At 51.6% G+C, this 14,143-nt stretch overlaps 2 protein-coding genes across 7 annotated transcripts in view; both read left to right on the top strand.

Annotated features, from left to right (window-relative positions):
* Positions 1-5,058, top strand: part of Dip2b (disco interacting protein 2 homolog B) — a 202,453-nt gene extending 197,395 nt beyond the window's left edge. For all 3 annotated transcript variants that reach the window (XM_037197366.1, XM_028874585.2, XM_028874586.2), the window contains one exon: positions 715-5,058. In XM_037197366.1, the coding sequence (XP_037053261.1) occupies positions 715-967 (253 nt within the window). In that variant the 3' untranslated portion in view covers positions 968-5,058. The remainder of the gene's footprint in view (positions 1-714) is intronic.
* Positions 5,059-9,664: 4,606 nt separating this feature from the next.
* Atf1 (activating transcription factor 1) overlaps positions 9,665-14,143 on the top strand; it is a 43,907-nt gene continuing 39,428 nt past the window's right edge. The window contains exon 1 of one of the 4 annotated variants that reach the window (XM_037197364.1): positions 9,665-9,893. The gene's annotated coding sequence lies outside the window, so the exon portion shown is untranslated. Of the gene's footprint in view, positions 9,894-10,867; positions 10,983-13,130; positions 13,296-14,143 lie in introns of those variants that run through there. The other 3 variants (XM_028874578.2, XM_028874581.2, XM_037197363.1) reach the window with 3 other exon arrangements.

Genomic DNA, 14,143 nt, shown 5'->3' with positions numbered 1-14,143 from the left:
TGTCAAGACTCTGCGTCTCAGAACAAGGGACAGGTGGACAGTCAGGAGTCACTGCCTCTCCTGTCTCTATAGCTGTGAGCACCTGTGTGCAGTCCTTCTTTCCTGAACAGCTGCCTTGCCCTTCCACCCGGTCCCAAACTCTGACACGTGTGTCCTCAGTTCAGGCAGGCCCACCCTCAGATGCTCAGAAAATGCTGGAAGCGTCAGCTGGTCAACTGTCACAGACATGGCTGCTGGCCTAAGGCTGGCGTGTAGCAGAAAAGACTTCTGGGGGATGGGCGTGCATCTCAGAAGATAGCACAAAAGACACTTGGTGCCGAGCCTGATGACCTGGGTGGAATCCCCAACCCAAATGGGGAAGGAGAGAACTGACTCCCAAGTCACCCTCTGACCCCGTGCACGTGAATCCTCCCCACGATGAATTCGAAAGAAATGTTTTAAAGATGAAGGTGCTGGAGAGAGGGCTTATTAGTCAGGAACGTTGGCTGCTCCTGCAGAGGATGCAGGTTCTGTCCTCAGCACCCACATGGTCACTTACAACCAGCTGGAACTCTCGTTCTGGGGACCCAACATTCTCTTCTGACCTCCGGCCTCCTGGGGCCCTGCATGCATGTGGTGCACTTACATACATGCAGGTGAACACCCATAATCATAAAATTAAAATAATGAGTACTTTCAAAGGATGAATATTAACTGAGTGTCTTTGGATTTCAGTGCCGTGTTCACGTGGACCAACTTGCTGGTGGTGGTTGTGGAGCTGTGTGGCTCTGAGCAGGAGGCCCTGGACCTGGTTCCTCTGGTGACGAATGTGGTTCTAGAAGAGCATTACCTCATCGTTGGTGTTGTGGTTGTGGTGGACCCAGGGGTCATCCCCATCAACTCCAGAGGAGAGAAGCAGAGGATGCACCTCCGAGACAGCTTCCTGGCCGATCAGTTAGACCCTATCTATGTGGCCTATAACATGTAGCTGGGGCCACCCTAAGGCTCAGAGAGACCCGAGGCCCGCGGCTAGGGGTAGGCTTGCAGCTGACATGAAGATGGCTCCAGAGCAGCCTTCATCTCATCCTGTGCAATTCTGCAGCCCCAGAACACCCAGGAAAGGGGAATTCTGCCGCAGCGCGTACTGACGCAGGTCCATGCATGTTGCATTTCCCCATCTGGTATACAGACCTGTATTTTACCTAATGTTTAGACTTTTGTAAGGGAGTTCAATGAATTCACATGAAGGGGTATCTGAGTCCCACAGTTCCCCGCTCTGTACTGTATTTTGCCATTTTCCCGTAGTCAGGTGTTCTGCAGGGTTTCTTAATATGAAACTACCAAGCTTGAGTCAGCCCATAAGCAAATCAAATAACCCGTGTGAGAGCCGCTTTATGTGTCTAATTCTCAGTTATAAACACCTGACCAGTGTTTAATCATGTAAATAAGAGTGCGCATAACTAACTCAGCGAAGGAACCCAGCAATCGGCTTGCCTAGCTGCAGCCAGCCAGTGTAGCTGGGCTCCCGCCGCCGCCCAGGGCCTGGTGTGGCGAGACCAGCTGGCCTGGTAGCAGCGCAGCGCCTCCTGTCTGTGGGGTGTGGGCGTGCACTAGGGCTGCCTGTGTCTGTTTTTACAGCTTGTATTCCCAGAATTTGCTTGAGCTTCTAAGGATTCTTCAACCCATTCCTCTGAGCTGAAAAAAGAAATCTCATGTCGGAATTTTCGAGGTAGCTAAGATTCATCCGTTCCTAACCCACTGCGGAACTGCGGTAGTTCACTCGGGTCAGTGTTGAAACTGTTTTCGCATTTAGAGTGACTGCAGAGAATTGTGAAGTTCCGCTTTTGCCATGCTCTGTGTCTGCAGGTGTAGAGCTTCCCCCACCCCTGAAAACTGAGGAGTGAGTTCTGTCCTCCGAAGTCTGAGGGCGAGCGAACGCCAGGCTGGGAGGCAGTGGGGTCAGCCAGCTCTTGAACTGTGGGCCACATGCGCACATCCTAACACTAACCAGCCGGGGCTGCCAGAATAGCCAGGCTCCTAGGAAACAGGGAAGTCTGATGTATGCAAGAAACTCTTTTGAAATAACTGGTGCCTGGGCCACACTCAGTGTGGGACTGAGTTTGGCCTCTGGCTCAGTTTCCTTTGGTCTGAAACTTCATGTATTTGAATATAGTTAAATTTTATTATTTTTTTCTTACAGAAATATTTTTAAAAATTAAAGAAAACTTCAAGTGAAAAAGAATTAACCTGTTAAATCAGAATGGTTCTCTTTGACCTGTTCTGGTCTATTGTGTAAATATTTATTTAGACTATTTTGATAATACATATTATTTACCCCACTGTAACATCCTGTAAACTAAATGTGTTTTTAAGCAATTTGTAAGACTTGTAATTACCCTAAAAATACGGTTTATTAAGCAAAGACCAGACTCTTCACCAGGCAGCATTCCTGGGCTACCTTCAGTCTCATGACTCAGCCTCTGTGGCCCTTCTCCATATCGTCCCCCTCCCAGCTCCTGTTCCCCAGAAGGAAGACCTCAGAGCCTCCACTTCATTTGTGTTTTGGGTAGGATTGGTTTGCATGTGATGAGGGAGGTTGGGGTGTACAGGGAAGGGGTGCTGCCTCCTGGGCAGAGTGACATCCCATCCAGGAATCGCTTCATCTACAAAGGAAACAGCCTGCTTGTTTTGGAAGTCTTAAAACTGTTTTGCTTTGTTTCTTCATTTTTTTTTTGTTTGTTTGTTTAGTTTCCTTTGTATTTTGAGACAGGGTCTTTCCACGTAGCCCAAGCTGGCCTGGAACTCCACCACCCCATTGCTGAGATTACAGACACATGTAAACTCTTAAAACAGTTTGTGATTCTTTACCAAGCAAAGCAGGTGCCTGGATGTTAAACATTCTATGTCAACAATCTGCAAGTTCTAAGAAAAAAACTATAGACCAATCTATCTTGAATGGTAACTCTTACAGATGCAAATTATTAACTTGTTTTCACCAGCCAGGGACACATTGTCTGAATAATGTAATATGAGCCACATCTGTAATTTAAACTTTCCTAATAACCACTTTTTAAAAAGAGGTTTCATTGTGTAACCCTAGCTGCTTACTCTCTCTGTAGACCAGGCTGGTGATAAACTCACAGATCGTCCTATCTCTGCCTCCTGCGTGCTGGGATCAGAAGTGTGCACAATACCCAGCTGAACACATCTTTTAAACATTTTTAAAGCATATGATTTTAATATATTTGCCAAAAGTACTATTACTTTGATATAAAATTATTGAAATTTTCTTTTAGTTTTGGAAAACCTATGTGTATACTAAACACGTTTAGTTCAGACTGGCCACTTCAGGTCTCCGTGGCTCAGTGTGGCTAGTGGCTGTCATGTAGGAGTGTGGCCCAGATGTGGTTAGTGGCTGTCATGTAGGAGTGTGGCCCAGATGTGGCTAGTGGCTGTCATGTAGGAGTGTGGCCCAGATGTGGCTAGTGGCTGTCATGTAGGAGTGCGGCCCTATCTTCAAGCACAGAACTGTGGCCAGTTCATCTCACTGTGGCCAGCTCCCAACGCTTAGGGCGATGATCTAGTTGTCATTCCCGGGTCCTCTTTTTTAAAACAATACTGGGGTAGAACACTCTACCACTGAGCTCATCCCACGTAGCCCAGGCTGGCCCAGAACCTCTGCTTTCTTCCTTCTTCAGTTGGGGTGCTGAGTTTGTAGCAGACGCCTCCACACCTTGCCTCAGGCCTCTAGCTTTTTACCCCTTTCTGACAATGACTGCTTCTCCCACCCCCACCCCCATGGCTTGGCTTTGGGTCCATCCCCTAAGACCAGTTTAGACTAGTAGGACAAAAGCTGAGAGCTGCCCCTGGAGAGCCTCATCAGGCCAGGCTCCCTTCTTGACAGGGTTTGTGATAGACCCCTGAAGCAGACCTTAATCTCAGACTTTTTTCTTAAGAAAAGTTTCTGTTGATGGCCTCACTCTGGCCCTTTCCACAGTCAATGGAAACTTCCTGGTTGAACTGACAGTGAAAGCTGCCCCTCCAATGAAGTCCATCATTAACAAAACAAAAAGCCAGAGACGGCCTGCAGCCCTTCCTGACCACTGAACAGGGAGGCAGGGCTGAGTAAACTATCTTAGTTACACAAAACTCCAATTTTTTTTTTAAATTTTTTTTAATTTCGTGTGTTTGTGTGTGTAGTAGGGTCTTACTGTATAGCCTGTGCTGGCCTCAAACTTGATGCTCTTGCTCAGCCTCCCAGTGCTGAAATTACAGGTTTGTGCAGCCAGCCGCACCTGGCAAGAGAAATCTAACCTGGAAATCTGTGAAGAACCTTTGTCTGGCCCTCAGGAGAGGGACTGGGGTGGATCAGGGAGTCTGGCTGCACACGTGCCATCCCATGCACCTGAGCCTCAGAATGCACCGTGCACACAGAGGCCCTGTCCTCCCAGTGTGCGGTTGTGTCGCCTGGGCTGCTGGGGACCATAGCCTGTCTCCTCACTTTAGTCCTGGCCCATGCTTGCTTAATGCTCTCCTGGAATCCCAAGGGCCTGAGGCCTTAGGCTCTGCTGCGGTCTCTGCCCCCAGCATGGTGCTCAATATCTCGGCCAAATAAGTTACTTTCCTTGAATATCCAGGAATTTTAACCTAAAGCCGTGGGGACTAGTCACCTTGCCCTGGAACTCCAGTGTAACTGCCTTAGTGTTCCCTGTGTCGTCTGCTTTGATGTAAAGCCCAGAGTGTCTGGAGGCAGAGGCCACGGCAGGCCTCTGCTTTCACTCAGCAGTCCTGATTTAGGCATGTGTAGATGAGCCATGAGATTTGTCCCGAGGAAGAGACTTAAAGACACATGAAGTTTTTAGTCCTAAATGCTGTTTTGTTTACTTTCTGTCAAGATGATATTTACCCCTGTCAAATTCAAACTATCGTACTGTGTAATTATGTATAAAGGTTTTTTTTTTTATTTATTTGAAATTAGATTAGGTATACATTTTTAAATTTAACATCTGGCTGGACAGTGTTCTATTAACTCATTGAATGTGTTTCCTTTGTCTTGTGTTAATAAATTTTGATGCTTGATTGTGTTGAATCCTTCACACATTGGGTGGTGTGTGTGTGTGTGTGTGTGTGTGTGTGTGGAGACTGAACCCCAGGTCTCCTGCAGGCTGAGCAGCATTCACTCCAGCGCTCAGCCACACCCCCTTTCCAGGGCTGAGAACAGAGCTTCTGACAGTAAGATGGGGGGTGGTGACTGCTACAGTGGCCCAAGGAGAGCGCTGTGTTATTCACGGAGGCAGGGGAGGGGACAGCACTGCCACTCTGCAAACCCAGAAGGCAGCGGGCAGACATTTTCTTTTTAAACTTGGGAATCTAACAAATTTCATTGCTTTTAAAAAATAATTGGGTTTCTTTCTTTCCCTCCCTCTCTCTTTTCCTTCCTAGTTTCCTTCCTTCCTACCCTCCCTTCCTCCTTCCTTCCAGCAGTCCTGGAACTCACTCTGTAGACCAGGCAGACCACGAACTTACAGAGACCCACCTGCCTCTGCCTCCTGAGTACTAGGTTCAAAGGTGTGCACCACCAACCACCCAGCTTGGATTTCCTTTTTTCTTCTTTCTTTTTTTTTTTTTTTTTGGTTTTTTGAGACAGGGTTTCTCTGTGTAGCTTTTCGACTTTCCTGGAACTCACTCTGTAGCCCAGGCTGGCCTCGAACTCACAGAGATCCGCCTGGCTGTGCCTCCCGAGTGCTGGGATTAAAAGCGTGCGCCACCACCGCCCGGCTAAGAAAACATTTATTTACTAAGTAAACACATGTGTATTGGTGGAATGCATGCTCACCAACAAGCCAAACTGCTATAGCAAGAAGAGCTTCTGGAGCTTCTTTCTTTTTTTTAAAGATTCATTTATTATGTATACACTGTTCTGTCTACATGCATGCCTGCAGGCCAGAAGAGGGTACCAGATCTCATAGATGGTTGTGAGCCACCATGTGGGTGCTGGGAATTGAACTCAGGACCTCTGGAAGAGCAGCCAATGCTCTTAACCTCTGAGCCATCTCTCCAGCCCTTGTATTTTTTTTCTTTACTATTTTTTTTATCTTTGTGTGAGTGTTTGCCTGATGTATGTGCCCTGAGTGCATGCCTGAGGTGGCCAGAAGGTAGGCACTGAATCCCATGGAAAGTGGAGTTAAAGGTGACTGTGAGCCACCCTGTGGGTACTGGGAACCAAACCCGAGTCCTCTGCAAGAGCAGCAGTGTTCTAACTGACAAACCCTCTGTCTCCAGCCCCTTGCTTTTTTTCCCCTGAATGTTACTACATTTGTATTTATTTTGTTGGGGGTAAGGGGAGCTTGCTATGGTACCTGTGTGGATACCAAAGGATAACTTACAGGAGTCTTTGCACTATGGGTCCTAGGGATCCACACAGGCCCTCAGGCGTGGCTGCAAGCATCCTTGACCACTTGGCCCAGCTGTCAGGATTTCTTCCCTCTGCCTGCAGCATGTGTGGGTTTAATACCTGGACTGCAGTGTCTTCTGCCGTGAGCTGGGCAGAGTTCCAGCCTTTGGGATGTGAGGATTCATTTGCTCTAGCATTTCCTGGTCTCAGGAAACGTGAAGGGAGTCCTTCAGATCGTTCGTAGACATTGAAGCTCGTCTTTGCAGTATGGTCCAAGCTATTTTGGCATTGAGGACCCCCCTCCCCGGCTTAACAGTTATGAAATGCTGCCCACCAAGTACAGACATTATGTTAAGAGCTGATGGTCAAGAAAAATACAAAGAAGTCTGTGCCTTCAGGGAGATGCAGGGAGCAGTCATGACATGTAAAGACAGTTAGGAGCAGGTGAGCCAACGAGACAGGCAAGGAGGACGGGGACGACTTGCTAGAGGATGGCATCAGAACAGTGGTTGATTTTTTGCTTTTTTAAGTCATGGTCTCTAGCTCAGTCAGGCTGGCCTCAAAACCCATCATAATCCTCCTGCCTCAGCCTTTGGAGTTCTGGGATTAGAGATGAGAGTTACCATGTCTGCCCTGAATTTGAGTTTTGGAAGATGACACAGGTAAGAAAAACAACTAGGGGAAGCAGGCATGGTGATGCAGACTTGTCATCCAGTACCAGGGAAGCAGAAGCAGGAGGGTCAGGAGCTCAAGTTTGTCCTCAGCTACACATCCAGTTCAAAGCCAGCCTGGACTACATGGGACCCTGTCTCAACAAGTTATGTATTTTGAGAACCGAGTCATTAGAATTGATATGATGTGGGACTAGAGAGATGGCTCGGCGGTTAAGAGCACTGGCTGTTCTTGCAAGAGGCTGGGTTCCATTCCCAGCACCCACATGGCAGCTCACAACTGTCTATCACTCTACCTCAATGGGATCCAACATCCTCACACAGACATACATGCAGGCAAAACACCAATGCACATAAAATAAAATGTGGCTATGATGTGGCTATGTGAACCTTTAATTTTTGTATGTTGGTTGGTTGATACCAGCCGGCTACTGGCCATCTCAGAACTGTCTCGTGAACACATGGAGTGGCCAGTCGCATGGATTCCCACCTAGGCTGATTTTAGTCAGTTCTGAGTCTTCAACTAAACACTGAAGGACTCCAACAATAAGTTCCTGAGGTTGTGCTCCTCCAGATTTATCAGCCACTTGGTGGCCAGGTCGTAATGGTAACCCTAGAAGGGCCAGTGATGTTCTCGTGTAAACACCTGTCCTAGATGTGAGCATTTGACTCTTCTGTCCTGGGAGCTTTTGTGAGCGTGTGATACTTATATAATTCACAAACACAACGATCAATAATTGTCCTCCACTAGGTGGCATTAATGGAGCCAGAAAGGAAGCTACTAAGAATATGGTGTGAGAGAGGATGAGGGCTTGCTGTGTGGAGAAGAGGGAGTCATGGGGCTGGAGAGACAGTTAAGAGCACAGGCTGCTCTTCCAGAGGACCCGGGTTCAGTTCCCAGACCCACATGGCAGCTCACACTGTAAGTTCCAGGGGATCCGTCACCCTCACACAGACAGACATGCAGGCAAAACACCAATGCACATAAAACTTTAAAAAAAGGGAGTCACAAGCAGAAATTGTTTCCCCTATATCCCAACAACCAAAGTAAGCTAGCTCCAACAGAAGGGAGCTAACTACTCCAGCTGGGCATGGTAGCACACGGCTTTTATCCACTGTCACCTGGAAGGCTGAGCCAGGCAGTCACCTGAGACCAGGAGTTCGAATCTAGTCCTGGTAACATAGTGAAACCCTAATAAAAGGCTGAGAGCGGTAGCGGTGGCAGTGGGGACCTAGTCACTACTACGACAGTTGAGGGCAGTGTGAAATGTCAGGCTGTGGCCACGTGTGTTTACAGCAGGTGCCTAGTGCCGGACTTTTCCCGGATCACAGTGTTTATAGGTGGGAGAGTCTGGAAAGTTCCTTCTCTAAGCCCATTCACTTAGGTCAGACTAATTTTGTGAGTGCAGATTCCCTGGAGCTAGAGTAAGCCACCTCCCGTGAGTGCTGGGAACTGAACCCAGATCCTCTGAGAGCAGCCGGCCCAGCCCGGCCTGACCGTGTCTCAGGAGCACAACTTTAACTTTGTGTTAGGGAACCAAACCCGGGCCCCCATCCGCCCTGGGTAAGCGCTTTGCAATTGACCTTCGCAGGCCCAACCTTTCTGACTCCCCTGCCTCCCCGTCCCGGGATGGCAGGTGACACCCCGCTCCTCAGATGCTGTCCCGAGGCGGGACACGGAAAAAAACGGGAAAAAAAGCCTCCCAACATCCCGTCGTCTCGGCGAGGCCGAGCTCCACACCGGGGCGCAGGAGGCGGCCCGCCCCGCGCTGGAGGGCCGGCGGCCAGGAGCACAGCGGGCTCGGGAACCGGGCGAAGGGGTCCCCTGCGCTCCGGGGCTCGCTAAGATGGCGGCGCGCCACGTGAGCGCGCGGTGACGCAGCACGTCGGCCGGCCGACCTGCGCAGGCCCCGCCCCTCCCCAGCGCCCTGCCGACGCAGGCCCCGCCCCCCCAGAGCCCGCCCGCCCGGCGCAGGCCCCGCCCCTCCCCAGCGCCCCGCCGACGCAGGCCCCGCCCCTCCCCAGAGCCCGCCCGCCCGGCGCAGGCACCGCCCCTCCCCAGCGCCCGCCCGCCCGGCGCAGGCTCCGCCCCTCCCCAGCGCCCGCCCGGCCGACGCAGGCCCCGCCCCTCCCCAGCGCCCGCCCGCCGGGCGCAGGCCCCGCCCCTCCCCAGCGCCCTGCCGAAGCAGGCTCCGCCCCTCCCCAGCGCCCTGCCGAAGCAGGCTCCGCCCCTCCCGTCCGACGCAGGCCCCGCCCCTCCCCAGAGCCCGCCCGCCCGACGCAGGCCCCGCCCCTCCCAGCGCCCTGCCGAAGCAGGCCCGCCCCTCCCCAGCGCCCTGCCGAAGCAGGCTCCGCCCCTCCCCAGCGCCCTGCCGACGCAGGCTCCGCCCCTCCCAGAGCCCGCCCGCCCGGCGCAGGCCCCGCCCTCCCCAGCGCCCCGCCGACGCAGGCCCCGCCCCTCCCCAGCGCCCTGCCGACGCAGGCTCCGCCCCTCCCCAGCGCCCGCCCGCCCTGCGCAGGCCCCGCCCCTCCCCAGCGCCCGCCCGCCCGACGCAGGCCCCGCCCCTCCCCAGCGCCCGCCCGTCCGACGCAGGCCCCGCCCCTCCCAGCGCCCGGCCTGCGGCGGCGGCGGCGGCGGGTCATGCCGCCAGAGACGCCCCTCGCGGCGGGGAAACGGTAGCCCGGGACGGTTGGCGCTCGAGCCACGCCGCTTCTCCCCGCCCCCAGGGAGGAGCGCCACCCCGCCCGCGCGGCCCGCGGCCGGGAAGTGAGCAGCGACGTCGGCGCCGCCTGGGACGGGGGAGTGGAAGTTCCCGCCCCGGGCAGCGGCCAGGCGGCTCCCGCCGCGGGTGAGTGGGGGCGGCGGCGGGACCACGGCGGGGCGGCGTAGGGGGGGAGGGCGGGGAGCGGCCCGGGCGGGAGTGAGTGAGTGAGTGAGTGCGGCGGCGCCGGCGGGGACGCCGTGGCGGCCACGCGCCGGCCGGGTGGGGGGGGTGGGGGTGGGGGGGTCGCGCGCGGGGCGGCCCGGCGCGGCGGTGGGGAGGGGCGCGGCGGAGGGTGGGGCCGGCCGGCCGCGCGCTTCCGGCCGCGCGCGCGCCTTCCCCGGGCGCACGGGCGTTGGGCTCCGGTCCTGCGGGCGCGCTCCCTCGGCCCACGCCGCGGCTGGGGCCTGCGGGCGGGTGGCGGCGGCGCGGGGAGAGCCGGGGACGGCCCGCCTCCAGGCTGCAGGCACCGGGTCCTCAGGCTCCCGCCCCGGGGACGGGGGGGAAACCGAGGCAACCCCGCCGTGCGGCGCGGCGCGGCGCGGCGGTGCTTTGCTCTTCTTCCGGGTGTCTCCCAGCCGGCCGCTTAAGTTAGAGTAGAGAACCCAGGGTCCCGGGAGCCGCGCTTTCCCGTTCAGGCGGGGCTTGTTAATAACGGAGGCAGGTTTCTGGTGGCTGGGCTTCTTTCTAGACGCGGGCGCCTACATGCTGGCCGCCTTAGTTCGGCCCGAGACAGGGCCTCCCAACCTGGCCTTTATGGTCGAGGCTGGCTTCGAACACGGCTTGTGTTAGTGGCCTTTTTGTTTTGGTTGTTGTTGGTTTGGTTTTTCGAGACAGGATTTCTCTGTATAGCCTTGGCTGTCCTGGAACTTGGTGTTGGTGGTTTGGTCTGGTCGCCATGCGGTGGAGGGGCGCCGCGCATTTGAGCCCAGCACTTGGGCGGCAGAGGCAGGTGGATCTCTGAATTCAAGGCCAGAGCGAGTTCCAGGACAGCCAAGGCTACTCAAAGAAAAATCCTGTCTCGAGGGAGAAAAAATAAAAACGAACAAAAAGCTCTATTTATTGCGGGGTGTGGTAGCACACACCTTTAATCCCAGCTACTCTCCCGGGAGGCAGAAGCAGGTCGATCTCTCTCTGCTACCTACACAGCGAGTTCCCGGCCAGCAAGTCCCAATAGTGAGACATTATTGTTTTTATTTATGTGTGTGTGCCTCTGGAAGGTTATGTTCACCATCTGCGTGCAGGTGCCTGAAGAGGCCAGAGGGGTCAGATCTGGAACTGCAGTTAGAGGCTGTTGCGGGGGCCAGGAACTGGCCCTGTGTCCTATAAAAGAGCAGCCGTCTCTCCAGCCTAGCGTTAGCTTTGGAGGGTGTTTGCTTGTTTGAGAAAGGCTCATACTGTATTCCCAACTGGTCTTAAACTGTGTGTGATTCAGTTTGGCCTAGAATAAGCAGTACTGTAGCCTTGAAAACAATTGAGCCACAAGTCTTCAAGGGCCTCTTGACATCTCAGGCCATTTCAGCACCTGTGATAAGAGTGTGTATAGTATTTATGTTCTCAAAATGCGTTTACCCCAAGATTTTGTTGCCAATGGATATTTTGTTTAAAAGCCAGTTGCCCCTCCCCTGCTTTACAATGTACACTTACCGTTTCATCTCCATTATAATGTAGCTAAGTGAGAGAGTGTTTGCCTAGCATGCTTCATCCTCAGCTCCTGGAAACAACTGGACATCCCAAAGTTGATGTGACAGCTCCTGAATAGTGTCTGCAGTTCTTGATTGCTTGGTCTACAGGACTGTGATAGTACCTATCAACAGTAGATGGTAGTCAGGTCAGAAAACAAAACAAAAAACCCTGGCATGATGTCAGTGAATTTCCAATTCTCACATAGGATGACGCCTCCAGTTTCCTGTGCCTCTGTTGCCCTGTTTCTGTAGCTGAGGTGGAGTGGTTCTCTGAGGATATTTCTTTAGCCATTATTTCTTCAGTTCTAATTAGATACATCTAAGTAAGCAGGTGGTGGTTTTGTTACAGTGTTAAATGTGAAGACATTGGTGCTGTGTAGGGAAGGGACTTATGGTCTGGTGGAGAGACAGAAAAATAGCAATTACATTACTGTGGTAGAAGGCCAGCTTGATCTATAGAACGAGTTCTAGGACAACCAAAGCTACACAGAAACCCTGTCTTGGAAAACCAAAACTACTGGGGTGTACAGTCAGCCTCTAGCCTAGTCTAGGGGAGGTCATCACGTTGGTTTGCCTGGAGAGGAAGTTATAGAAGCCAGCTTCAGGAGGAGGAAGGGGAGATAGTGTTTGTAGCATAGGAAACAGCATGTATGCGAGCCTCAAGGTGAGGTGAAGCAAGCCAGCCACATCTGAGGATCTGGCAGATTCACTGTGACTAACAGTTGTGGAAATGTTAGGTAAGGGGGGCTCCTTGACCCCAAACTTACCACATAGTTTACTGTTCACTCAAGATGGTCAGTCTCTGCTGGCCACTGAGCACATATTAGCCTAAGCTTAAAACTGAGAGAAACAGGCAGGCTGGTAAACACAGCTCATTGTTAAATAATCTAGAGAGATGTGCCAGACAAGGGAACCCTTTAAGATAGATAGGGATGGTAGCGGGAGGGTGTTGTTGGAACAGAGGCCTGTGAAATAAAAGAACAAGGCTTTTGGTTAAAACAGCCCTAGCTTCGGGTGTTTCGAAGTGTACTTACTGTAAGATCCACAGTAAATAACAATCTGAGTAAAATAGGGCATCCAGGAGGTGGCATGTGACCTGCTCTTAGGAGCTGGGAGGAGCTCAGTTGTACAGTGCTTGGATGACCCTAGGTGGCCTCCAGCAGCACCACAAAAAACCAAAGTTCTTATCTTGGAATCTTACTTAGGAAGTCTCTGTTTGCAGAATTTGTTAACCACCTTGCCTTGGGCTAGCGGTATAGCTTAGATAGTTCCCTACTCCTTCGAGGTCCTGGGTGTGATAGCAATTTCTGTATAAAGCTGCTGGGGTGGGGAAGTGGAGACATGATCAGAAGCTCCAGAAAAGGTCATCCTCTTAGATAGCAAGTTTGAGGCCAACCTGGGCTCCAGGAGATCCTGTCATAGGGGAAAGTACCTTGCCTTTCCCGTGCCAGCAATTCATAGCCTGCTGTGACCTCTCAGTTCCCAGAAGTATGATGTGCGTGTTCCTTATCGTGTGGTTCTTAGTGATGATGCAGTTGAAGCTGCTTTTCATAGATCCTTTGTGATTGTGCCCTACTTGCTACTATCTCATGACAGCTGCTGCTTGGGGCTTGATGTATTTTTATACAAAATGTGTATATATAACATTGTGTTTTAAAAAGCAGAATTTGAGCCAAGCGTGGTAGAAGGATTGCCTTTTAGCCAGCCTGGCTTCAGGACCTGACTCAGAAACAAAGATAAAACAAAGCAACCACCACCACAACAAAGCCAACCAGACTTAATTTTTAGGAACAGCCAAGAAAAGGTGAACAAAGAATATTGCTGGGCCTGGAGAGATGGCTCAGCAGTTCAGAGCACTGACTGCTCTTCCATAGGACTCGGTTCAGTTCCCAGAGCCCACATGGCAGCTCACAACTATCTGTAACTCTCATTCCAGGGGTCTAACACCCTCGCACAGACATACATGCAGGCAAAAACATCAATGCGCAGAAAATAAAAATAAATCTCTTTTTTTTTTTAAAGTGTATTTGCAGTTGATAATGTCATTAAAACAGAACAGGTACTGTTTATGGCTTACAATGTTTATAGTTACAAACTATAAACTTATTTAAAAAAAATTTTTAAATTTAATTTTTAATTTATGAGTGTATTGCCTGCATGTATGTTTCCTTTTATTGTTTGTTGAGACAGGGTCTTACCACACAGGCCTAGCTGGCCTGGAACTCACTGGGTGGCCTCGACCTAAAAGATCTGATTGCCTCTGCCTCTGCCTTGACTAAAGGAAGATACCAACGTGCCTGGCCTTTTCTCTTTTAACAAAAATATTTTATTTTTAAAATTTTTATGTACATGGATGTTCTGTCTGCATGTGTCCCTGTGGAGACCAGAAGAGCCTCAGATGCTCTGGGACTGGAGTTTTCACATTGTGAATGGGTGTTGGGAATTGAACTCAGGTCCTCTGGAAGAGCTGCCAGTGTTCTTTACCCACTAATCCAACCCTCTAGCCTGTGGTTAAGGTTTCTTAACCTTTTGCTTCCTTATATATTTTTGGTGTTGAGGGGGGAAAGGAGCTAATGTCATACTTAAGAGGAGAAAAAAATTAAAATCATTCATAGAGGAGGTGGTTTTTCAATGACTAACAATAGTTTACAC

Source organism: Peromyscus leucopus, chromosome 20 (assembly GCF_004664715.2).
Source record: "Peromyscus leucopus breed LL Stock chromosome 20, UCI_PerLeu_2.1, whole genome shotgun sequence".
Taxonomy (NCBI): Eukaryota; Metazoa; Chordata; class Mammalia; order Rodentia; family Cricetidae; genus Peromyscus; species Peromyscus leucopus.
The sequence above is the reverse complement of the archived record's forward strand: the minus strand, read 5'-3'. Positions and strand labels throughout refer to the sequence as shown.